At 36.2% G+C, this 26136-nt stretch overlaps 1 protein-coding gene across 7 annotated transcripts in view; it reads left to right on the plus strand.

Annotated features, from left to right (window-relative positions):
* The window catches only part of CEP162 (centrosomal protein 162), a 90014-nt gene that overhangs the window by 47916 nt on the left and 15962 nt on the right, over window positions 1–26136 (plus strand). For 6 of the 7 annotated variants that reach the window (XM_077903181.1, XM_077903183.1, XM_077903184.1 and 3 more), the window contains 11 exons: window positions 1703–1836; window positions 2096–2323; window positions 2841–2981; window positions 5176–5288; window positions 6932–7037; window positions 13761–13887; window positions 14733–14896; window positions 15617–15721; window positions 19724–19936; window positions 21529–22181; window positions 25891–26032. In XM_077903181.1, the coding sequence (XP_077759307.1) occupies window positions 1703–1836; window positions 2096–2323; window positions 2841–2981; window positions 5176–5288; window positions 6932–7037; window positions 13761–13887; window positions 14733–14896; window positions 15617–15721; window positions 19724–19936; window positions 21529–22181; window positions 25891–26032 (2126 nt within the window). The remainder of the gene's footprint in view (window positions 1–1702; window positions 1837–2095; window positions 2324–2840; window positions 2982–5175; window positions 5289–6931; window positions 7038–13760; window positions 13888–14732; window positions 14897–15616; window positions 15722–19723; window positions 19937–21528; window positions 22182–25890; window positions 26033–26136) is intronic. The other variant, XM_077903188.1, reaches the window with a different exon arrangement.

Below are 26136 nucleotides of genomic sequence, written 5' to 3' on the forward strand. Positions count from 1 at the left end.
CTGTGATGTTTTCATGTTTAAGTTTTATATCTAGGCAATTTTCTGTCATGTATAAAGGAAAAAGATAATGTCTGTGTACCATTACAAAAATGGCTACTTAGAGAAATCAAAATTAATAATTCAAGAAAAGAGAATTCTGGTGTGAAAGCACTAGCTGACTACAACTTGAATAAGAACCACCTGCCACTCTTAGCTGCCACTTCCTAGACAGTGCTAGCAGATCACACCCCATTCATTGGCCACATTATTGGATCTCCAGTGACTTGGAAGGATGAATGCTGGCTTTTATAGTGACTCAGTTTCTTTATGAGAAACTCTCATATAAGAAATTTCTCCAGAAAACCTTCTACATGGAACAGTCCAGTTAAATATGACTACTACTCTGTAAGGAAAACTTCTGCATGCCTGAGAAAAGGTTAGAAAAAAAATCTTTGGGTGAAATACTACTGGTAACTTGTTTCTTTTTTTTATTTTTCTGTATTTTCCAAATCTTTAATAACCATGTTATTTTTTCTTTAAATGAAAAAGTAAACTTTACACTCAAAAAGCTAGCATCTTGAAGAAATTATATTTAAAAATCTAAAATTCAAATTATTCGTTTACCTCTAAGGCAGATAAATAAATGTTTACTGACTGTTCAGCTCAGTACCTGTAGTATTTGAATATGGACCTCAAGATCTCTTCCAGGTATTTCTCATAAACATTTTTTTATTGTTAACTGAATAATTTATTGGCCTCAGAATTATTCTTACTGTTTGGGGAGTTACAAGGTACCTTAAAAGCTGAAAATTTGACCAGGATATACATTAATCACATTTTTTCTAATATATATTACCAGGATTTTATAGCAGTATTATAATTTATTTTTAAGTCAAATTTAGACTAGCTGTTATAAAATTTCCATGCAATTTATACTATTCCATTAATACTATATCTTGATATACAGTATTTATGTAAAAGTCTTACTACCTTATATTTCATAGAAGGGAAAACTGATAATGTATAAAATTGAAAATGCAGTTAAAAGCAGCATGATTCTGGCAATCTTTGAGTGGTTTTCAAAAAGCTTTGAAATCACATTTAATCTGAACTAAAGTGCTTCATAAAGTTAATCAGCTGCTCTTTGATTTATCATTTAGATATTCATATTTGTTACTGCTGTGAATATTTAAAAGAATAGTTTAGGGCAGCCCAGGTGGCTCAGAAGTTTAGCACCATCTTCGGCCTGGGGTGTGATCCTGGAGTCCCGGGATCGAGTCCCACATCAGGCTCCCTGCATGGAGCCTGCTTCTCCCTCTGCCTGTGTCTCTGCCTCTGTGTGTGTGTGTGTGTGTGTGTGTGTGTGTGTGTGTGTGTCTCATGAATAAATAAATAAAACCAAATAAATAGTTTATTTAAAATTAGTAAGGCCTGAAATTATCCCATCCACATTCTCACTTTTTTTTTTTAGCTCCATTTATCATTTGACATGAATCTTGGGTCAGTTATCCTTCTCTGTCAAATTGGGTAAAATGTTGATTATGGGCAGCAGTTCTGAGTGCAGTGAAACAGCTGTGTTTCATTGTTACACCTCAGCCTATTTGGAGATACTCATCTATCTTAGTGTTCCCATTGTATTAGTACTATTGTTATGTAATTGCTGAATACACATTCAACTATGTTTGCATTTGTGGTGCTTCTGTCCATTGTTTGCAATATTTAGAAATCTTATCTGGAACAAAAGTCATCAAGCCTGAAGCTCTGGGTAAACCAGCTTCCAAAACTGAAGGTTGCTTGGCTACTCCTAAGAAGGCTGGAGATTCTACAGAAACTGATTACTGTGTTCAGTGTCAGAATGTAGGTATTGAATTTCAAAATCCTATTCATAATTTTCTTGTTTTATAATACTAAAATTAAATAATAAATAATGAAATATATGAAATTTCTTCTGCATCAAGCATGATGTTCCAATCTTACTGAACATTTACTGATTTCCTTATTTAGTAGAACATTGTTACCATTTTTATTCAATCTGTTTTTTTTTTCCTAACCACTTATGTTCAGATAAATCTAATATGTAAATATACTATAATGAAGTAATTCTTCTCCTTAAAAGGATTTTTCAGGATACTGTGGTGAGAGTAAGGAGGCAGAGTTAATTATGTTTAAAAGAGTTCAGGAAGCAGAGGAAAAATGGAGGGGTGCACAAGCCCTAATTGAGCAAATTAAAGTTACATTCTCAGAAAAAGAGAGAGAGCTGGAAAATAAGATGGAAGAACTAAAGAGACAACAGGAAAAGGAACTCTTCAAACTGAACCAAGACAATTACATTCTTCAAGCCAAGGTACTAGACACATTGTCCTATTTCTTTTTATTGATTAAAAAATACTTGTACTTCCTGCCAAATGCATTGTTATCCTTTGTTCCTGGGGCTGTTTGACTTGATGTATTTGCTGTATAAAATATGAACCTGGTTCCCAAGACTGCCTCCTCACAGCAGAGCTTAAATCAAACCCACTCAGAAAAAAATCAAAATTTAAATTGGCTCATTTTGATAACTTTCTTCTGTTAGCAGTCTTTTTTGAAAACTAATCCCTTAGTTCACTATGACCTTCCAAGAAGGCGATTTCAGAAAAAAACTGCTATAGCAGGCCTAGATTCAGAGAATGACACTGTGTAACATTTCTGAGTTACTCTCATCACCAGAACGATCAGCACAAAACATCACATTTTATGATTTAGCTGTAGTTGTTAATTTTATTGTTTTAGATCTATGTACCTTGAATTTTCTATTATTCTTCCTCATTTCTCACTTCATCATTTCCTTTCCTAAGTAAAATAATGTCTGTATTTTCTTTAAGTTAAGTAGCTTTGAAGAAACAAACAAAAAGCAAAGATGGTTACATTTTGGAGAAACAGCTGATCCTGTCACTGAAGAAAAATTGAAGCAAATTCAAAAAGAAATACAAGAACAAGAGACACTTCTTCAAGGATATCAGCAGGTATGGTGATTTTTCTGCACTTTGTGAATTTGTTCTTGAGATCCTTTGATTGTAAAAAAAAATAAGGCATATTAAAATATTTCTGTATCAGGTAATAGGAATTCTGGCAAATATGAGTAACTAATAATTGGACTAGCCTGAACATTTTTCATGGGTATATAAGTAAAGTGATTAAGAGCATGGGTTCTGAGTTCAAAGAATCTGGTGTTAGCCTTCTTTCCACCTTCTGTGCAGCTTTGGACAAATCACTTCACCTCTCTAGGTCAATTTCCCTATCTGTGAGTGGGGATGGTAATAATAGTAGCTGCCTCATATGATGATTGTGAAATTAAAATAAGAAAGTGCAAAAAAATAAGTAAATAAGAAAGCACAAACTAGCCTCTTAGTACCTGGCACACAGTAACCAATTAGTTCATGTAGCCTGTTATCATTTTTAATAGCTATATATTCCTTAGAAGCTGCCTTATTTTTCTTTAGTTTTCTGTAATGCTTTTCAGTAGATTATATGGACTAGTTTTCATATTATATTCAGTAATACAAATCTGAAATTAATTGCCGATGTGTTGAGAGTGAAAAAAATTGAATTAAATGAGAGAAAATCTGTGTGTCCTATAGAAGTCAGATATTTGGGTGACTGGGTGACAGGCACTAAGGAGGGCACTTGATGGAATGAGCACTGGGTGTTATCTATATGTTGGCAAATTTAATTTAAATTTAAAAAAATTTTTTTTAAAAAGAAGGCAGGTAAAAATTTTTTTTAATTTTTAAAAAAGAAGGCAGGTATTTGCCATGTGTGGTAGATTCTTGGTGATGTTGACTATCTGCCAGCCAGAACAGGTTCAGTGATCTCCAGCATGAAAGTTCATCTCAATTTTTTCTTTTTTTCTCTTATTTCCCTCTCCTTCTCTTCTTCCATCATTACCTTTTTTTCTTTTGACCGTAAGGCATCAAGCCTGCTAATAATAAAGCATTGTCATCCAAGGATATCCAGAGGAAACATTGTCATATCAGCGATTCACAACTTTCCTGTAAATGAAATAGTACTGATTTTGTAGGGCACACTGCCCTAGACTTAGTGAGAACCTTCTAATCCTTTGCCTACCATTCTGATCTTGCTGTAGAGAGCACACGTTTTGGTTTGTTTGGTTTTTTAAAGATTTATTTCTCAAGAGAGCGAGAGTACAGTGGGTAGTGGGGGGATGCGAGAGGCCAGAGAGGGTTGCAGGGGAGATGGGGAGAGATTCCCAAGCAGACTTTACTCTGAATATGGAACCTGGAGCGGTTTTGATCCCAGGACCCCAAGATGATGACCTAAGCCAAATCCAAGAGTTGGTTGCTTAACCATTTGTGATAACCAGGGGCCTGAGACCATGTGTTTTTAAGGAGTTTTCACAGACCCACAAGGATGCCAACCACCTTCTCCCACAAAGATAGCACATAACTTGCATATCTTTAGTCATTAAATTGCAGGTGTTTGAGGACAGACCATCTTACCAAGCACTAGTCCAGACATGGTGAGACAGTCCATGATTTTTATTAGATTCTCAAAGGTCCATCAGATTCTTAATTTTAAAAAGGTTAATAAGCCATACCATCTAAGCATAGATTGGTACTTTCTCCCTCTGATCTCATTGTTTGAGTCACTCTTTAGTCAAAGGCTGGTGGAGAAGTGGGCCTAGTCTCTGATCTGCCTTGTCCTTACACTTTCAGAAATACCTGGTCTCTAACTCCCTGCTCAGATGGAATTCCAGAAACAACCCTGGAAGCCCATCGTGGCTATCTCTATCCAGTGACTTCATTGCAGGAAGCCAGGCTAGAATCAGAAAATAGGGATGCAGACAATCCCAGCGGTCCTTCCTGACCCTGATCCATAGAGTTGGGATGTGGTTATTCCTGCAAGCACTCACCTTCTCACTCTTGTGAAATACAGTGCCTTGTACTGACATTAGGATCTTTGGCTATAGGAAATTTTGCAACTTTTTTTCAAGTAAGCATTTTGGAGAAAATTGTTTTCAGATAACAAGTTTTCTTCCGAAATGATATATAAAGAGTTTTTAAAAGATTTTGCTTCCTCAAAAACTGAGTAAATTTAAAAGACTGAAAATTTTTAAAAGATGTGTCTGTTGTGAGCATATATACTTATGCTATATAAGTACTAATGACATTTACAATGTAATTTTCTGTTTATAAAAAGGAAAATGAAAGATTGTATAATCAAGTGAAAGATCTCCAAGAACAAAATAAGAAGAATGAGGAGCGAATGTTCAAGGAAAACCAGAGTTTATTCAGTGAGTTAGCTTCCTTAAAGTAAGTCCTTTTTGAATTCTTAAAATCAAAGACACTTAGACTATTTCTAAGCATTTTATTGTTATATTAATAATACACTTATTTTTACTTAGAACTGAAAAATGCTTACACTGATTATAGTTCGTAACTTTTATAGATTTAATATTCAATGTATTTTTCTTTTGGTGTTAGATGACCAGTAGTACATATTTTAGTATTTTCTGCATACTCATATTTGAGTTTGACATCACTTTTAGGAAATTGAATATATAGTATTCCTCTTGGTCAGTCATTAAGCCTGAGTTGCTTAATCATTTCCCAAGGAACCATGTGATAATAATACTAAAAATATATATGTCATACAGTATCAGGTTCTGTAGAAATAGAGCCTGAGGTAAGGAGCCTTATGGAGATGATTTCTTGGAGGATAACTTTTAGGAGAAGGGGAATAAGAGAAGCAAGATGGGATGAGGGGAGGGAAGGTAAGTAAGAATGCAGTCTTAGCTGGGGACTGACTTTATTCTGTTCTCACCAGAAAGCTCAGGAAAACAAATTGCACCACAATGTTGGTCCTGCTTGAGGCAAGTGGAGCAGCCTTTAAACTCCAAAGTAATCAGTCACTGGCTGAGATATGCCTAAAGAAGGGAGTGGGGGCCTGTAAGCCTGGGGGGCAGAGACTGCTGTTTGGCTGAGGGCATTTCTCCAGAGAATAATTTATGAGATGTACTAACCAGCACTCAGCACAGCAGGCTCATGGAGGACCAACGCCTGCTTAGGAATCCTATTTCAGACTATAAGATCTTTGGATATTATTACATCCAACTTGAACATACTAAATGAAAATAGCTGAACTCATAAACATGGGCAAGTTAGGATACTATCATCTTTTAGGAAATGGCTCCCCAGTTTTGTGTCACTTCACATAGACACCTAATCACTCAGGTAAGACTGCTATTAGAAGCTTATTTGATCTTTAATGTATGACCCAAGCCAGTTGTGATAATCTGCATAGGTCTGATGCATGAAAGCATTTATATCTGATTCCTTTTGGATCAAGTATGCCTCGGTGAAGTATTTTAAAATACCACATCTTACCTGGGTTTTAAAAGAGATCCATTTCTGGATCCCGAACTAGCTTTAATGAACTTTTACTTTTTAATGAAATAGATGGTTTCCTTACTACATTAGGATTAGATGATCTTATATGGATTCCTAAACTCCTTGTATAATGTTTCTAGAAAACCAGAAAAATTGATTCTGACTTCAAGTAATAGACTATGTCTTGCTTGTCAGTTACCATGTTTGGTGGTTTGTTTCTTAGAAGGGAGTCTAGAGTGATGTGACAGGGAAGATGTAACACCATAGGAAAAATGCAGCACATCTTTCTGGGAGATTGAGGTTTTTTTTCTCTGAGAATTAGAAGAAAATATTTTATTATAAATCAAGATGTTAAGGCTTCAATTCTTTTAAATTGAACAAACACCTCCTTTAAAATGTAGTTATTTTAGCTTTTTAATATTTTAATCTTTAGAATAAATAACTCTTTTTCTTCAGTGGCTCAAATAGTTGCAATGTCCATTAGATTCTTTAGTTTTAAGAATTGTATATTTTGTATTTAAGAGTACTTTGCTAAAAACAATCTTTTTGTTTTCAAAATAAATCAGAGAACAGATGCACAAAAATCGTTTTCTGTCTCAAGTAGTTGAAGATTCAGAGCCCACCAAAAACCAGAATTTTACAGATCTGTTAGCAGAACTACGGGTGGCACAGGTAAGTTGGACAAGGATTTTAACTACTAGTGATAGTAAAGATTATTATAGAAATTTCTGTATGTGTAAAAAAATCTGCTTATAAATTTTACACATTAAAAATTAGCATTTAGGGCAGACCAGGTGGCTCAGCAGTTTAGCGCCGCCTTCGGCCCAGGGCGTGATCCTGGAGACCTGGGATCGAGTCCCACATCAGGCTCCCTGCAGGGAGCCTGCTTCTCCCTCTGCCTGTGTCTCTGCTTTTCTCTCTCTCTCCCTCTCTCTGTGTCTCTCGTGAATAAGTAAATAAAATCTTTTAAAAAAATTTGCATTTAATATACATGTGACCTTAATAGAGAAAATGACATAATACTGGTTTTAGATGGCATCCTCTTTATAATCTAGCTTCTCATCTAGCGATCATCAGATAGAGCCATATTGGAGGCATAACCTTACTTAGAACATGTATACTTTATTTTAAATTCCTTATTGGAAATGTAAGCTAAAATAGGAAAACACTTTGAAGATGATTGTTCACCTTAAAACGTTAGTGAGCTTTCTACCTGTCTTCAATAGACTGTGCACTTCTATATATTTTTTAATGTATTCATGGGTGGGGGGGGGGGTGGCAGAGACACAGGTAGAAGGAGAAGCAGGCTCCATGCAGGGAGCCCAATGTGGGACTTGACCCCAGGACTCCAGGACCACGCCCTGGGCCAAAGGCAGGTGCCAAACCACTGAGCCACCCAAGGATCCCAGACTGTGCACTTCTAGAAGGCAGAGACTATATTTACAAATATTTGCATCATGTGCACCTAACACCAATATGAAATAGAATAGCTGCTCCGTAATTTTTTTCTTTATTTTTATCGGATCATATTATAAAGGATATGGCTTAGAATTTTCTAAAGAAGTATTTATCAGTGGGAGAAGTTCTGGGATTTGGGGGCAAGTTAATTCTCTTTTAGGTAGAACAATTCCATGTATTGCGTGATTTTTATCATCCCTGTCTCCAGGAAATATGTGCTCATGGCACTTACCAGTGATTATAAAAATCAAAAGCACTGCCACATTTCAAAACTTGTCCCTTGTGGAAGGGTAGTTAGTTCTCCCCACTCCCTCCCATTAAGAATCATGGCATGAAACTAAAAAGCCCTTTTAATCTATTTGCATGACTATATGAATTAGAAAAATTCCAAATTCACACTACTTTTTTTATATAAAGTTTTGTTATACAGAAATCCAAACACACCCTACTTCAATAACATGTTTAACAGGTTTTTGTAGTGTATATAAAATGCAGCTTCAAATGTGAATCTGTTAGGCAACTTTCTTCATGGGCATACATAGCATGGTTAAATGGGTAGATAGGCAGATAGGTTAGAAGAAGGTGAATGGTTGGACTCCTCCTAACTTCCTTATCAATAGGCCTCAAAAATTCAATAGTTAAAAGAGAAATTAATATTGCTGTGTTTTATGAAGACTTGGAAAACTGCAATAAGGTTTCAAGCATTACATTAGCTTTATTCAGACTCTATTAATTAGTGACCTTTTAAAAGGCTATTTTGAAAGTATTTTTCTGACAGATAGGAAACTAAAACTGTCACAAAAGCATGAGAAAATACTGGATAAATTATAATAAACATCTTGTAAATACTTGATGTAAAAGCTCTAAGGAAAGTAAGAGAACTCTCTAGGGATCAGAAATGAGGGATAAAAACCTAACAGTAAACATCTGTTCCTAGGCCAGTGGTTCAGTAGCCCCGGGTCTGAGCTTAAAGAGCAAAGTGGAGACAGGACACTTGAGTTCAAAGGACCATATCCTTCAGTACAACAGCGGACTAGGAAAAAATCCACCCACCTTCACAAGGGGCTGAAATGTCAAGAAGCTTTTCTATCTTAACTTGATCTCTAGATAGGGAGGGGCAGAAAGTCTCCTGCTGAGTGCCCACGTTTTCCTGATTGTTCAATATAAATGGCATCCCTCCTGCCTTCATTTGTGTTTTAGTATTCGAATTAACACTACCTGCAAGAGTTGATTATGCTCAAACTGAAAAACATAACGTATACTGTGGTCTTGAGTCAATGATCACCTCTAGTGTATCTAGAAGAAACGAATGCAAAACAGCTCTTAGAAGTATACACCCTTAGCTGAGCTCACACAGTATTCCTGCAGATAAAAACCCACTAACAATATGCTTACAACACAAAATTACAAAACCCAAAGAAACCATCCACCATGAGCAGGCATGGGATGATTTAATAAACAGCAGCATTAGAACTTCAATAGAATTATTGGATAGACTATACTATAAAATAGACTAAAAATTATAACTATCAGATATATGAAATGCTAAAATATATATTTTTAAAAGATAATGGCTGAGAATTTCTTAGAAATGATAGAAGAGATGAATCTCAAATTTAGGAAACCCAGTGAGCCCAGCTGAGGAAAAACTAAAAATCTACATTTAGTCCCCCAATGGTAAAACTACTAAAGGCAGGAAAAACCTAAAAAGAAATTTTTTTAAAAAGTGTTAGTTTAAGATAATAGCAAAACTTCTTTGGAGATTTATTTCTGCAAATTCTGTAAGGTGGAATGTAAAACACCCTTAATTTTCATTTACTTTGGTATTCTGAGTTTAGTTGGGTTTATAACAAAAATTCATACTGGGAAAAGGCTCTAATATATATATATAGAGAGAGAGAGTATATTTGTGTGCAATCTAACTTGTACCTTAAGAATTAATACCAATTAGTGTAGTATTAAAATACAAGTTAGGGGGCACCTGAGTGGCTTAGTTGGTTAAGCATCTGCCATCAGTTCAGGTCATGATCCCAGTGTCCTGGGAAAAGGAATAGTAATAATATGAGTTGTTTCTCTGTAAAGCATAGATAGAAACACAGCAAAAGCAAAGGTTCTGAGCTCTTTTTAGTATCTCGGGGTAGGAAAAAGAATGAGGCTGACCACCGCTTTCATTCAGTCAGCCTTTATTGAAGCACCTGCCACATGCCAAGCACTCATCCTGGCATGAGCAATACAGGAATTACACAAGACAGGCATAAACTTGCTCACTAGGAACATGTATTCTAATAGAGAAGACCATAAATAAATAAATGAAATAATTACAAATAAAAAGATGTGCTTTGAAGAATATAAAAATAGAGAATAAGGGTGGGTGGGACAGAGAGGGTAAGGCAGTGGTCAACAATGTGCTTTAGGAGAGACACTCTGAGGAAGTTGTGTCAAGAGTTGAGAGCTAAAGAGAAGCAACAGCCAAGTATGCAAAGATTGAGCCTACCAGCCAAGAGAAAAACATAAGCCCATATTCAGGAAGGGCCTTGTTACTTTCTAGAAGTAGCACGTCTGAGGCAGAAGTAGGTGAGTAAAGACAAGTTCAGAGAGGCAGAGACGAGACCCTCTCTGAATGTCTGCATAGTAACTTATAAGGGAGTGCAAGTACTTGTCAACCCCAACCCTGTCCCCACAGGATTGACCTGGGACATTACTAGCCTTCTTCAAGGTGGAAACATGCAAACATAGAGTGAACATCCATTTAAGTGTCAATTGCATGACTGGACTCAAGATGTTTACAATTCCTTTGAATTCTAAAACTTTGTAATTTTATGAAGTAGACTCTACTAGAGAGCATTTCTAAATTGATTGAACTAATTAAACAAAAGGTTGTTGTAGAAAGAGCCTGAGCATTCAAAAACGTGAAACTCAGTGCTCCCTTGACAAGACATCTACAGAAGGTCACACAGAAGAGTAAAGAGTTAAATGACACCATTAAATCTGTGATGCAGTTAGAAACCACAATTACAGTGTTTTAATGAATGGATTTATTTTCTTCACAAGACTGGATTTGGAATTATGAGATAGAGTGATAGAGAATTTTAAGAAGTTTATTTTAAAACTTAACTATACCGAGTGTACTGCTGTGACTCCAAGAGTTTCTTCAGCAGTTAAGAGTTTAGATCAGTGAGCACTTATTGAGTACTAGCTGTGTGTTTAGTGTCATAAAGTATACAAGTATTAGTAATAAATTAGTCTTAGTCACCATAGAGTTCTCAACCTGATAGAGGCATGTACACAAATCAATATCATATGACATAGAAAATAATACTATGCTGGAGGTACAGTGAACATCTACTGGAGCACAGAGGAGGGGATTATCAGGAATACCCTAATTTGAACAAAGCTTTGAAGGATAAATATGATTTTGTCAAGTAGAGGAATTGGGGGCAATTGAGAGTAGTAATGAAGTAGGGCATTTTGAGCATTCAACTTTATGTGCCAAGCATTTTTTATGCATTTTTCATACAAAGATTAGTAAAATAAACCTCTGCTTTCCAGTAAACATATGTCAGGTGGTGATGAGTGTTGTGACAAGAAAATAAAACAACATACCTAGAAGTCAGGATGAGGGTTGCTGTTTTACAAAGCGTGATCAGGAAAGGTCTTCCTGGGGTTTCATTTGAGCAGAAATCTTGATGAAGTGAAAGAGTGAGCCACCTGGCTATCTGGTGGCAGAGTACCGAAGGCAGAGGAAACAGTAAGTGCAAACACCTTGGGGTGGGACTGTGCTGGTTCTAGTCAAAAAACAGTGCGAAGTCTCTGATGCTGGAATGAAGGGAAGGGAAAAATTTAGGGTAGATATAGTCAGAAGCATGGGCAGGGCTGAGTTATGGGACACTGATGGTCATGGTAAGGATTTTGGATTTACCCTGAGAAGGATGGGAGCCACCAGAGAATTTTAGACAAAGGGGCAAAACTTTCTGCCTCTTTAAAACATTCTAGGAGAGAGCTCATGAAAAAACCCATACATATGCGGTCAATCGATCTATGACAAACACAAGAATATACAACAGGGAAAAGACAGTCTGTTCAATACATAAGGTTGGGAAAACTGGACAGATACATACCAAAGAATGAAACTGGACTATCTTACACCAAATATAACAATAAAGGGAGACCTGGGTGGCTCAGTGAGTTAAGTGTCCAACTCTTGATTTCAGCTCAGGTCATGATCTTAGGGTCATGAGATTGAACCCCACATTGAGCTCCATGCTGAGTATGGAGGATGCTTGGGATTCTTTATCTCCCTCTGCCCCTCCCCCAACTCATGCAAATGCACATTCTCTCAAAAAAAAAAAAAAATTTCAAAGTGGATTAAAGACTTGAATGTAAAACCTGAAACCATAAAACTTCCAGAAGAAACCACAGGCAGTAAGCTCTTGGACATTGGTCTTAGCATTTTTTTTTTTAGACCAGTCTCCTCAGGCAAAGGCAGCAAAATCTAAAATGAACAAATGGGATTTTATCAAACTTAAAAGCTTTTGCACAGTGAAGAAGGCATCAACAAAATGAAAATGTAGTCTACAAAATGGGAAAATATAATTTGTAAATGATATATATCTGATAAGGGGTTAATATCCAAAGTATATGCAGAATTTATACAACTTAATGTCAAAAACACAACATGATTAAAAAACAGCCAAAGGACATAAGTAGACATTTTTTCAAAGAAGATAGACAAATGGCCAACAGATAAATGAAAGTATTCTCAACATCTCTAATCATCAAGGAAATGCAAGTCAAAGCCATAATGAGGTATCACCTTACACCTGTCAGATTCACTATGGTCAAAAAGGCAAAAAAAATAAATAACAATTGTTGGCGAGGTTGTAGAAAAAAGGGAACCCTCTTACACTGTTAGTGGGAATGTAAATTGGTTCAACCAATGTGGAAAACAGAATGAAGGATCCTCAAAAAAAATCAAAAATAGAACTACTATATGATTCAGCAATTTGACTTCTGGTTATTAATCCAAAGAAAAGGGAAACACCAATCTGAAGAGATACATGCATTATGTTCCTTATAGCATTATTTATACTAGGCAGGATATGGAAGCAACAAAAACATCCACTTATAAATGAACACCAAATACTTCTAAACCATGCAAAATGATGAGATCTTATGCTATTTGTAGCAACATGGGTGGATCTAGAGGGTATTATGCTAAGTGATAAGTCAGAGGAAAACAAATACCATATGATTTCACTTATATGTGAAATAAACGAGCAAACAAAACAGGCTCATAGGTGCAGGAAACGAAGTGTTTGATTACCAGAAGTGGTGTGGGGGTGCTGAGGGGGTTGGAGGGCAGGTGAAATACGTAAAATATAAACTACCAGTTATAAAATAAGACACAGGGATGTAATATATACAATAGGGAATCTAGGCAATAAGGTAATAACTTTGTGTGATGACAGATCATAACTAGACTTATGGGGATCATTTCATAATACATAAAAATATCAAGTCACTATGATGTATACCTAAACTAATAGGATATTTATTGTCAGTTATACTTTAATTAAAAGTTGTTTTAAAATTAAAATTTCTTTGGCTACTATGAGAATAGACCAGCTGCTGAAAGTAGAAGAGGCATACTGGTTAGGAAGTTATCGCAGTAATCAAGGAGAAGTTAGAACAGTTCATTGGAAGGTCTCTAGGCTATGTTGAGTTAGGTGAATAAAATTGATTCTCTAGGCTGTGAGGAGTTATTAAGAATTTGGCAGGGTGGGGAGTAATGGCACCAGAACTAAATTTAAGACAAATAATTATGTATTTATAAAAAGTGCATATGTAGAATTTATGATGGATGGGGTAAAAAAAGAGCCTATATCACACTTTTTGTGGTCAGAAATAATTTGCTTTTGTAATTCTATGACTATCAAGAAAGAAAAAAACAGTTTATTGGAAGACATCAAAAGACTGAAGCAAGATAAACAAGCTCTTGAAGTAGACTTGGAAAAAATGAAGAGAGAGAGAGACCAAGCCAAAGATCAGATTGCTTATGCCACAGGTAAAATGCTGAGCTGAAACAGCTTACCTTTACACTCATAAGTATTCTAATCTTGAATTAGTACCCATCGTATGTTTTGTGTTAAATGAAATCATGCATGGTAAACATTCTCTAATTTTTTCCCATGGAAATTTTTATTATAGAAATTCTTTGTGTTTATTATCTCTTGAATCCAACATTTATTGTCCCATGAAAACAACTTTGCTTTTATAATGAAAGTCAGTGGGACAGCAATGGATTTATCAAATTTACACAGCCAATTTTGTTGTGAATTTGAGGATTTGGACTGTGAACACAATATTCATCTCTCTTTACTAATAGATTAAACTGGATACCACATTGCAAATATCATCTTTTTTTCACTTATTTTTTCATAATGCTTTCACTAGATAGGTATTGGTTTTCATATAATTTAATTTATTTTCTTATTTTGGAAAATTACAATCAAGTTCAGGAGTTCCATTTTTTTTTTCGGATTTAAAAAAGGGTTTAATTAAATACAAACATGGAAGAGGCCAGGCCCGGGCGGGGTGGGGGGTGGGGGTGGTCACCTGAAAGCACGAGTCCCTGGGAGCCCCTCCCCCTCCCCCCTCACGATGCCACAGCTCAGTGGCTGCAACCAGGCCCCAGTGATCTTGCACTCCTTGGGGGAGGAGGGGCACGGTCTATCCAGGCCCCTGGACGCTGGACAGGGACACATCCTCAGCCTCCTGGGCCCTTATACCCACCGTCCGCCTCCTGTGAGAGGCACCAGCCAGGGATGGGACGATCAGAGAATGTCCATAAGACACAGGGGAAAAGGGGACCTTTCCGGTGAAAAATTATGTGAAATAAAAATTTTACAGGTGAAAAATTATATCAAATAAAAATTTTAGAAGAAACACATAAACAAGAAGTAAGTCGTCTGCAAAAAAGATTACAATGGTATGCTGAAAATCAGGAACTTCTGGATAAAGATGCAATTCGGCTTAAAGAGGCAAATGAAGAAATTGAGAAGCTCAGACTTGAGGTAGTAAAATCATTTCAGAATGTACTTCTGTGATGAACTGTATTCAACAATTAGTTCTTCTTAGCCTTATAAGTGTAATGGAATCAATACCATAAACTCTGTTAGTGTGAGTAGTTGGTTTCGGGTTTCGTTTGCTCTTAGATGTGTAGTCTATTTTAGATTGGACTGAGAATAAATCTAAGCTCCTTATTACAACCTGTCAGGTCTCCTCTCTCCAGCCTCATCTGTGTCACTCTCCAGCCACACCAAACCTCCCTTTGATTCTTGATCATGCCACACTTGTGCTATAGGTTCCCTTGGTCTTGATTACTCTGGCCTAGTTTCTTCCATGTCTCATTCATTCAAGTCTCAATTCCAATTTCTACTCCCCAGAAAGACCTTTTCTGATCTCCTCCTCTAATGAAGCTACCAGTCCTTCCCCCTTCTGACCTTTCTTCCCATTCTGTCACTGTTTTATTTTCTTCATAGAACTTGTCAAACTCCGAAGTTATTTTATTTACTTGTTGATTTACGTCATTAGCTTATCATGTGTCTCGTCCACCAGAAAGAGTATAAGCACTATGAAAATAGGGATCTGGCTTATCTTGTTTGCCCTCCATATCTCCAGCACAGCACCCTGAAAATTAATAAATGAATGACTGAATACATTATGTGTCTCTCCTAGTGTTTCTATGGTGTGTTTTAAATATGCTTCTTAACATTTTCTTTACTTATTGATAGGTTGAGAAACTGAAAGCTGAGTCTGGAAATCCATCTGTTCAGCAGAAGATACGTTTAAAAGAGAAAGCAGCTGATGCCAAAAAAATTCAGGATCTAGAGCGACAAGTATGTGTTCAGGGTAAATTTTTATTAAGATATTTTATATGCAGTGCATTTTATTTTATATATAGTTCCTTCAAAATATAGTCAACCTGAAAATTCTTGGTTTTACTCATTTATTTTAATATAGAATTGCCCTTGAAACATACTTGATATATAATATTTAAGGTGATAGTAATAAAAGTAATAAGCAAAATCATTTTATATAGTCTGTGGCTTTCTGCATAAAGAATTTGTAGGCTGTTATGCCTCATTGGATGGTAGAACTGTGGATGAAAGGTTATTTTGCATTCCAGCTATTAGGCATCTAGAAAAAGGAAGCAGCATTTTAAAACTCTAGGTATAGAGTTAGGATTCCTTCTCCTGATGAAAGTCTGTGAGAAAGAAGTACAGTAAAGGAGATCCTTGAGTTTGGAACATGTTAGAAGTACTTGGGACGTTTAGCCCTCCAAAAAGCTTAATTTTGAGCTCTTGCTCTTTCTAAGCAAGTTTAGAAATATTCATTTCATGGTCAGTGTAGCTAGGAGACCATTTCAAAAATCATATAGTGATGCTTATCAGGGTAAAGATTTTTTTTTTCATTGAAGTAGTTGTTTTCGGGTGTTATATGTTGGCAAATCGGACTCCAGTAAAAAAATATACAAAAAAAATAAATTAAAACAACAAGCAAAAAAAAAAAAAAACAAACACAACAACAACAATGCAAAGAATCATGAAGAGAAAAAAATGAAGTAGTTGTTTTCAGGAGTGAAATATTAACTTTCTCCTTCTGTTTTTGAAACTCTGTAACGTTGTTTCATTTGTATTTACAACTCAATATAAAAACAATATAAGAATTTCCAGCCATGTTCATAGGGAGCATGAACCTATAATCAAGTAATGACATTTCAATGTATGGCCATTATTCCATCACAAACCCAAAATTGTGAGGTCATCACTGGGCTGAATATTAGCCCGGTTTTATAAAAGAAGAAAAACTAAGCAAAAAATTAACTTTGTTACTTTTACAGGACCTGTTCTTCTATTAAAAGGTATGGTTTGGTAGTTGGGCTTAGTAGCCAGGAAAGGAAGGAAAAGGACAGATGTTTTGAAGAACTAGAAATATTCTGAAATAACTATATCCAGGATTGCTTGGCTATTTGTTAGTGCTTAAGATTTAAATTAGCTAATGTAGATGAAGCCATCCAGAATTTAGAGAGAGAAAGGACCAAAGAAACTTGATGACTTTAAGAGAATTAATGTAGAACTAAATGTATCAGAGTGAAAAAATGAAGCATGCTTAAAAGCAAAATTAAGACTTGAAATGATGATCCATATTGACTAGAAATACAGCACTTTATACAATTACTTTTCTCTTTTACTAGTGGTTTTGTTAAAAATTTATTAGTTTACCATTTTAAACTGTATCTTTCTAAAGTACTGCTCATTAATAGTATTTTTATAGTTTACTACATGTGCAATTCAGATCTTATTCTGTTTCCATGAACATTTCTATCCTAATGATTTTAAACCTTAACATGTATTTTAAGTTCAAGGTATATCAGCATATTTAGAATCATTTTGGAGCCATATTCTGAAATAAATATAGAATAAAATATATCCTTTTCTAAATAGTCACATAAGTAAAAAATGGGGCTAGTTATAATGAAAATTTCAAAAAAAAGAGAATTTCAGGGGCATCCCGGGTGGCTCAGTGGTTTAGCGCCACCTTCAATCCAGGGCCTGATCCTGGAGACTTGGAATCAAGTTCTACGTCAGGCTTCCTGCATGGAGCCTACTTCTCCCTCTGCCTGTGTCTCTGACTCTCTCTCTCTCTCTCTCTCTCTCTCTCTCTCTCTGTGTCTCTCATGAATAATAAAATCTTAAAAAAAAAAGAAAATTTCAGATTACGCACAGTTTTTTATTCATTCGTTTATTTAATGGAATATTCCATGGTTTAATTCCCAGTGAGAATTTTTTTTAAATATTTACTTTGTATGATAGCCCTATTGGTATCATGACCAAAGAATAATGTTACAAAGCAAAATTAAAGAAACTACAAATAAAATCTGATTTTCCTCCAAAAATGTAATAAAATGTTAAATCATAATTAGGAATGCTTGGGTAGCTCAGCGGTTGAGCATCTGCCTTCGGCTCAGCGCATGATCCTGGGGTCTGGGGATTGAGTCCCACATCGGGTTCTCTCTTCCTATGTCTCTGCCTTTCTCTATGTGTCTCTCATGAATAAATAAAATCTTTAAAAAAAAAAGAAAGAAAGAAAAGAAAGAAAAGAAAAAAGACAGGATGCCTGGATAGCTCAGTAGTTGAGCACCTACCTTCAGCCCAGGACATGATCCTGGAGTCCCGGGATCGAGTCCCATATCAGGCTCATTGCATAGAACCTGCTTCTCTCTCTGCCGGTGTCTTTGCCTCTCTCTCTGTGTCTCTCATGAATAAATAAATAAAATCTTAAAAAAAAAAGAAAAAAGAAATCATAATTAAATTGAAACATTTCTTAAAATTTCAAAGCATTAATTTTAAAGCATTAATTATAATGTTAAAACTTTCATTTAAAAAAAAAAACTTTCATTTTTAAAATCGAAATCTTCTCTTTTCAATATATACGGTGTGTAATGTCTGTGTGTATACTTTATATGCTTAGATCTACTCCAGATAACTAGATTTTTAATACCAGAGAAAGCAAAGCTTTGAAAATGTTGCAGATAAAATTATAAATATTTGTATCTAGATGTATTTTGATTTATGATACATATATGAATGTGCAAGCAGTTTCCATGAATGGAAATATTTGCTGTTAACTGCAGATGATGAGATCCTTAAATACTTAACATGAACAATATTCAATCTATAAATAGGATTTTGAGCACCAGCAACCCATCTTGCCTTAGGAAAGGTAGTTTTTGAGACCAGATCATAATAAAAGCCAACATTAGCAAGGCCTCATTGTATGCTGGTCATTCTGCTGCTAAGCACTTTACCAAGATAAATGTCCTTTGATCCTCACCTAGATGTATCCATGCAATGAAATTGGCATTGTTGTCATTCCCACTTTACCACTGAGGCAAAAGAGATTTAGATTGAAGAGTTGACATAGGTCATAAAGCTGGTGGCACAGTCTCAACTCCAAACATACTCCAACCACTGGACTAGACTGCCTCTCAGATGTTTTTTTTTTTTTTTTTTTTTTTTGCTATTTTATTTTATTATGCTCAGAGGGTAGAAAACTGCTCAACAAAGAATTTAGTGTTTTAATATGTTTTTCTGAGATATCTTAACTATAATACCTTTAACAAAAACAGGTATACACACATGCACATACATAATACGAAGCTCTAATTTCTGTGGGCCCTGGCACAGTTCTTTCTTACAGAAAGACCATAAAATATGTTGTTTAACGGACAAAATGAAAAGTAGTCTTTTGTAAAGACTTCATTAAATATTATCTAATCTTCCTTGCTTTTTAGTTGAAAGAAGTAACTTCAAAATAGATCAAACTTCATTTGGAAGGGGACATTTCTAGGAGGGATGAGCTAGGATGGAGATTGTTACAAGTAGGGGCAAGTGATTAGGAAGCCATGTGTTTACCACAAAAATTCTGTGTATTCATATGCATACAGGTCATTTTTCAGTCAGATAGCATAAACATGATTATCCAAAGGACTCTGTGGGGAAAAAAAAGGAAAGAACATTATCCTCAGAAAGATTGGTTATTACTAGTACAATAGAAAATCCAAAGATCTATTGCAAATAAACGTAAGAGGATTTCTGTAAATTAACCAGTACTAAACTAGACATTACACTATAGGGTTTTAAGATCAGATAACCTAGGGATATAAAATTTGAAGTTAATCTGTGTTTTTGTGCATTTGATTCAGTCTTAAGATGTGATAAAAACATCTCTTTGAAATCTAGGCATGAATTGATAGAGCCTAATCTAAATTTATGCTTAAAACTACTTAATTTTAATATGTTTATGACCTTACATATATGCAAAAATATTTTTAAAAGGTTAAGGAAATGGAAGGAATTCTAAAGAGAAGATACCCCAATTCTTTACCTGCTCTAATACTGGCTGCATCAGCAGCTGGTGATACAGTGAATAGAAATACAGTGGACTTTATGGAAAAAAGGATAAAAAAACTAGAGGCTGATTTGGAGGGCAGAGATGAAGAAGCAAAGAAAAGCCTTCGTACCATGGAGCAACAGTTCCAGAAAATGAAGGTAAGTCCCAGCTCGGCATGGACATGGGTCTCAGACCTCAGGGTGTCAGTACCATGGGGGCTGGGCACTTCTCAGGTCTCATTTTAACAAATCACTAAACGTCTTAGCCCATAAAATTGAATGCCAACAGATGCCAAAGAAACCTGTCTTTTTTGTTCTCCTTCAGCAACTTCTTTTTGTCAGGCATGGAAAATCAAGCACAGGGCCTCTCTCAGTGATAATAGAATTAGTGGAAATTAAGTCATGAAAAGGCAGAGCAAAACACCTCTGATGTATATTCAATAAAATTGTTTTTTAAATACCATGGTTGAAAATCCTTTTTTGAAGTTTCCTTAGACAAGGGAAAAAGGGAATAGCATGTCTTGGGAGGTACAGCAGGAGGCAGAGCAATATCTGTTGAAAATGCCTTGCTTTGTGAGTTTTCTGATCCTTCATGAGGAATGAATTAGAAAATGCAAGCACTAGGATGACCAAATATGAAAGATGTGATATTTCACTTACTTTTAATATTTTGTTGAACACAGTTTCTGCAGTAATTCATGCTAGATGCTTTCACAGACATTTTAGGTCATTCCTTATCATCTGTCTAGTCACTGGTGAGAGGCACTAGGGTGCCTCATTTCCGTTTCACATATTCATAGGCCCATTATCACAGTTATCATAGGACATTGAAACTTGCCATGTTGCTGACCAGGCTGTGAACTGTTTGAAGGCATAAACTGCACTTCTTTAGAGTCTGGCATAGTGCCTGGCACACAGCAGTATCTCAATAAATATTCATTGAATGAATGAATAAACATCATAGTGCCTTCTATCATAGAGTAACCTATTTAGGTTATTTTTTTGTAATAAAGCTCCATGGGATCCCTGGGTGGCGCAGCGGTTTAGCGCCTGCCTTTGGCCCAGGGCGCGATCCTGGAGACCTGGGATCGAATCCCACGTCGGGCTCCCGGTGCATGGAGCCCGCTTCTCCCTCTGCCTATGTCTCTGTCTCTCTCTCTCTCTCACTGTGTGCCTATCATAAATAAATGAAATAAAAAGAGCTCTATCAACTGATATATTTAAAAAAAATAATAAAGCTCCAGTGTAACAAATCCAAGCTGCTTTACTCCTTGTGAGATTCCTAAATTAATATTCGAAAGTTGAAAATGCACTATTAAAGATTTCAGTATCCCCAATTGCTTTCCCTATTTATCCTGCAGGAGTATAGTTTGTCAGTTTGCATAAAGAAGGGTACACAATAATAGGTTCGATTGTGATACTTAAAATATGTTTTGGAGTGTACAGAAATGTGTTATTTAATGTTTAGGAAGCAACACATTCATTATGAAATTATATAATATCCTGAGAATATATAATGAACATATATATTTTAAGAATATATATATTTATTATATATATGCATAATTTAAGCCCTTTAAAGATTGGGACTTCAGAACATTTGACTGACTCCTCGAACTCAGAGTTGGAAGCATCAGAAAATGGAATGAATGCTTAATGAAGGACTAGGCAGGCCCTAGCAAGATGCAGGGCTGCAGAAGCTAATGACATATTTAGCAGTGGTTTTGACATCACATCATTCTTTTCTTCAGATTCAGTATGAACAGAGACTGGAAGAGCAGGAGCAGCTACTTGCCTGCAAATTAAAGGAAGCACCCCAGAACCACCCTGATAACTCCTCTAGGGTTGAAGCACTAGAGAAGGAGCTCAGCGACATCAAGGAAGCCCATCAAATCACTGTAAGAAACCTTGAGGCTGAAATAAACATTCTTAAACATCAAAATGCTGAATTGGAATGCAAGAAAAATGATAAAGATGATAAAGATTTCCAGTCTATAGAATTCCAGGTAGAACAGGCTCATGCTAAAGCTAAACTGGTGAGACTCAATGAGGAGCTGGCTGCAAAGGGAAGAGAAATACAAGATCTTACGAAAACTGTGGAGAGGCTTCAAAAGGAGAGAAGGGTGATGCTGTCTAATCAGAACTCTAAGGGTAGAGAAGAAGTGACTGCAAAAAGAGTGAAGAAAGATGGTTTGCTTTCAGGTAAAGGAAGTGCTCACTCATTCCCTGGAACCCTGGATGGCAAACTTTACCAACCACATACCTTTACTGATTGCCATGTTTCAGAGGTTTTACAAGAAAACTGCAGATTAAAAAATGAACTGGAGAGATTAATTGTGGAGAGAGATGAGCTGAAGATGAAATCTGAAGCAGCAGTGAACCAATTTGAAAATTCCATGAAAAGGTAAAATGTGAATTTGTAAATATATGGAGACATAAAAGATAAAAACATCAAAATTATAAGGTGTATTTCCTCTGGATAACTAGTTTTCCTTGAACTGAATTCATCACCAAATTTTGAGAAATCATATTACATCGCTCAGCATAGATCTCTTCCAGAGTAGGATCCTCTACTTGTCAGAAGCCCAGGCTCTGGTAAACCTGAATCTCTATGTCAGCCCAAATCATGTCCTTAGGCTTACTAATCCTGTCTTTCCACATTTATCAGATAGTGTTAATAAGTTGACCCATTGGAAATAAATATCATCATTGATAACTGCCATAGGCAGATAGCAGAAAATAGCTATTACTAAAACTAGTTGAACAGGGGCACCTGGTGACTCAGATTCAAATCAAGCATCTGACTTGATTTTGGCTCAGATCATGATTTCAGGGTCGTGAGATCAAGCCCCATGTCCGCACTGAGCATGTAGCCTGTTTAAGAAAGATTCTCTCTCTCGGGTGCCTGGGTGGCTCATTCAGTTGGGTGTCCAACTCTTGGTCTCGGCTCAGGTCATAATTTCATGTGTCATGGGATTCGGCCCCACAGTAGGGAATCTGCTTGAGTTCCTCTCCCTCTGTGCCTCTCCCCTCCCCCCTGCTCATGTGTGCTCTCTCTATAAAATAAATGTCTTTCTTTTTTTTTTTTTTTTGTAAGATTTTATTTATTTATTCAAGAGAGGCAGACAGAGACAGAGACACAGGCAGAGGGAGAAGCAGCCTCCATGCAGGGAGCCTGATGTGGGATTGGATCCCGGGTCTCTAGGATCATGCCCTGGGCAGAAGGCGGCACTAAACCGCTGAACCACCCGGGCTGCCCATAAATGTCTTTCAAGGGAAAAAAACTAATTGACATTCTAAGAGAAAAAGATCCTCTTTTCCAAAATAACTCTTCAAATTAATCTAGTGCTCACATCTATTCATGCCTCAAAGAATTTTTTTGCCTATCCCTTTCCTTCTCAGAATCACCAGGTACTATCTACTCTTTCCTCTGAGCCTTCTAACATTCTCAGACCTTTTTCACTGTCCTCAAACCCAGTCTTTGTCCTCTTTCTGTCAGTACCAGTTTTCCACAAGTAGCTTCTTATTTGCACCTCGCTTCCTCTTAACTGGGGCTCTCATCCTCACTTTTTAAAATCTCATTTCTAAGTAGTGACCTTTCTTGGTCCAGTGGTAGTTTCTCCATTCTCATTTTCCTTGACATTGTTGACCTTCCTGAAATAAGGGTTTCCTCCCACAGCTTCCATGACTGACACCTCTGACTAACACTCCTCTTCCATTCCTTTTAACTAACAATGACTCCTCTTTATCTTCTTTCCTCAAAAATCAGACTTCTGCCAGGGTTCATTTTCGGCTCTTTGTTCTCTGTTCTTTCTCTATTGCTCAATTCATCCATTCTTAAGGCTTCTATGAACCATGACTCCAATTTAGTTTTCAAGGCTTATTTTATTCCCTGGCTCAGATGTTAAATCTGCCATTTTCTGGGTCGTTCCTCTCAGAATCAGTAGTATCTCAAATGTTATTCCATTTATACCTATAAACTGCCCCCCCCTCACAACTTTACTGTCTCTATGACCATATTTTTTTGGTCTCCAAATCCAACTTTACCTCCTTTATTTCTTGGGTTCACAGTTAATGGGGTGCTTCCTTATAAATAATGTCTCCTTTTGCTTTCTGCCTTACCTGGTTTAGTAGAGTTTCCCCATCCTAATCTCCCAGATTTTAGTTTCTGTCTCCTTCAAAATTTTGCTTAAAAATCATTAATATTCTTTAAATATTTCTGTCTCTGAGTTACTCTGCCTTCCACTGACTCCCTGCTTCCTGAGGTATCAAGACTAAATTACTCTATATGGCTTCCCAAGTGCCATCACCATTACAAGACCTCTCTGTGGGCCTGACTTGCTGAATGTCTGCTGACTTTTGCTCATCCATGTTCAAGTACTAGGTCTTCCACAAAATATTTCCTGGAGCCTTCCAGGAAATTTCCTGCTCCCAACATGTAGCTCCTCTATAACTTACGTACCCAGGTACCATTATTAAGTACCAAGAAAGCACTAGTCAGACAGTGCCTCATAACTCCTTGAGAGCTGATGTAATAATAATTCTTTTGCAACCTGGCTAGCATAGGAGCAGAATGAGCATAGCAAGCATCTAGACAAATGCTTATTGATTGATTGGCAGCTATGTCTGATTGAGTCATCCTGGCAACCCTAATGATTCTAAATTGAAATTTCTTGAGTCCTAAATGTAATACTAGAAATGAAGCTGTTTGGGAAGAATCACATTCTTTTCTGGAAATAATTTAAAACTGAAATTTTTCCTATAAATTTTTCTATACATAATCTGTAATTTTTTAGCATTGTTAATCTGTTTTTCCAAATAGCTCTGGGCCTGAGAAGTGAAAAGTCACCTTTCCTAATCCCAGATTTAGGCTGTTTTGGGTTTTTTGTTTTTTACTTTAGTTCAGTTATGTCATAAGTGCTTTAGATTTTTATACTTTTCCAAGGATGCTAATTATATAATTTCTGTGAAGAAATATTCATATAGTCAAATAAGCAACTGATAAATTTGTTTATAGTTTGAGAATTGCCATTTAACATGTATCAACAGTGATTTACTCCGTTTGCTTTGAGTAAAAGTCAATCTTTAATAACTTTTCCAGTAAGAGAGAATATGTTTATTTGTAAGAAATGTATCAAGTCTTTATCAGAACTTTGTCACTTATTAAACTGCCTCTGAATGTAGAAATTTTGTCACAGAGACAAATCAGTAATCTCTCACACTTAACAGTCCAAACAAATTACGTGCAGATTACACTGGGTCCTAAAGAATTACCGTAAAGATTATTTTATTTTTATGACATGTCAGCTAGCCTTGGAGGTCATATGCATGGACCAAGAACTGGTGAATGTTGCCTAAAGACAGAGCATTGGAGATTCTCCTTTTTTTTTTTTTTTTTAAGATTTTATTTATTTGAAGCAAGAGATTGAGAGATAGAGAAAGAGCACGGGCAGGGTAAAGAGCAGAGACAGAAGCAAATTCCCTGCCTGATGGGGGCTCGATCTTGGAACTCCAGGACCATGACCTGAACTGAAGGCAGACGCTTAGCTGACTGAGCCATCCAGGCACCCAGCATTGGAGATTCTAAAAGGAATTGTGATTATTAAAATAAGAATCTGAAAAAAAAAAAAATAAGAATCTGGGGAAATACCTGAGCTTATCTTAAGAGGTAAAATGTGAGGCCCTTGCTTTAAATCTGGGTAGACCATTTAGAACCTTTGATTCTCTCAAAAAGTAACCTCCAAAAAAAAAAAAAAAAAAAAAGAAAGAAAGAAAGTAACCTCCAGGCTGGGGGTCAAGTGGGAGGCCCAGACTTTGAGCTCCTACTCTGCTGGGTTTGAACCGCAGCTCTGCTGTTTACTAATCTGAACTCTAAGGACATCACTCCTTCCTAAACTCTGATTTGCCCTTATAAAATTCAGTGAATAATAGCTCCTGGCATGCTTGTAAGATCTCATAGGTGATAATGTATAAAGCACCTGACAGAGTGCAGTAAGAATTGATGCTCTCTCTGCCTTTGTTACTTTGATTTCCAGCTTCTTACATTACTTTTGTGCTAACTCTGAATTAAAGAGCTGTTTTTAATGTGTTATTTTCTTTGATTTGCCCTACAGGGTCAAGGAAGATACTGCAGCACACATCACATCTCTCAAAGCATCTCATCAGAGGGAAGTAGAGAAGCTCCTTTGCCAAAATGCAGTAGAAAATTCTTCTTCCAGAGTAGCTGAACTAAATCGTAAAATAGCAACTCAAGAGGTAGATGACTTTAACAAACTTTCTTTGGCTTTAAAATTAATTTTCTCAGGACTGTTAACAGAGTACTAGAAATACTATAACTTCACTTTAATTTAGAAATTTAG

The sequence above is a fragment of the Canis aureus genome, chromosome 7, assembly GCF_053574225.1.
Source record: "Canis aureus isolate CA01 chromosome 7, VMU_Caureus_v.1.0, whole genome shotgun sequence".
In the NCBI taxonomy this organism is placed as follows: domain Eukaryota; kingdom Metazoa; phylum Chordata; class Mammalia; order Carnivora; family Canidae; genus Canis; species Canis aureus.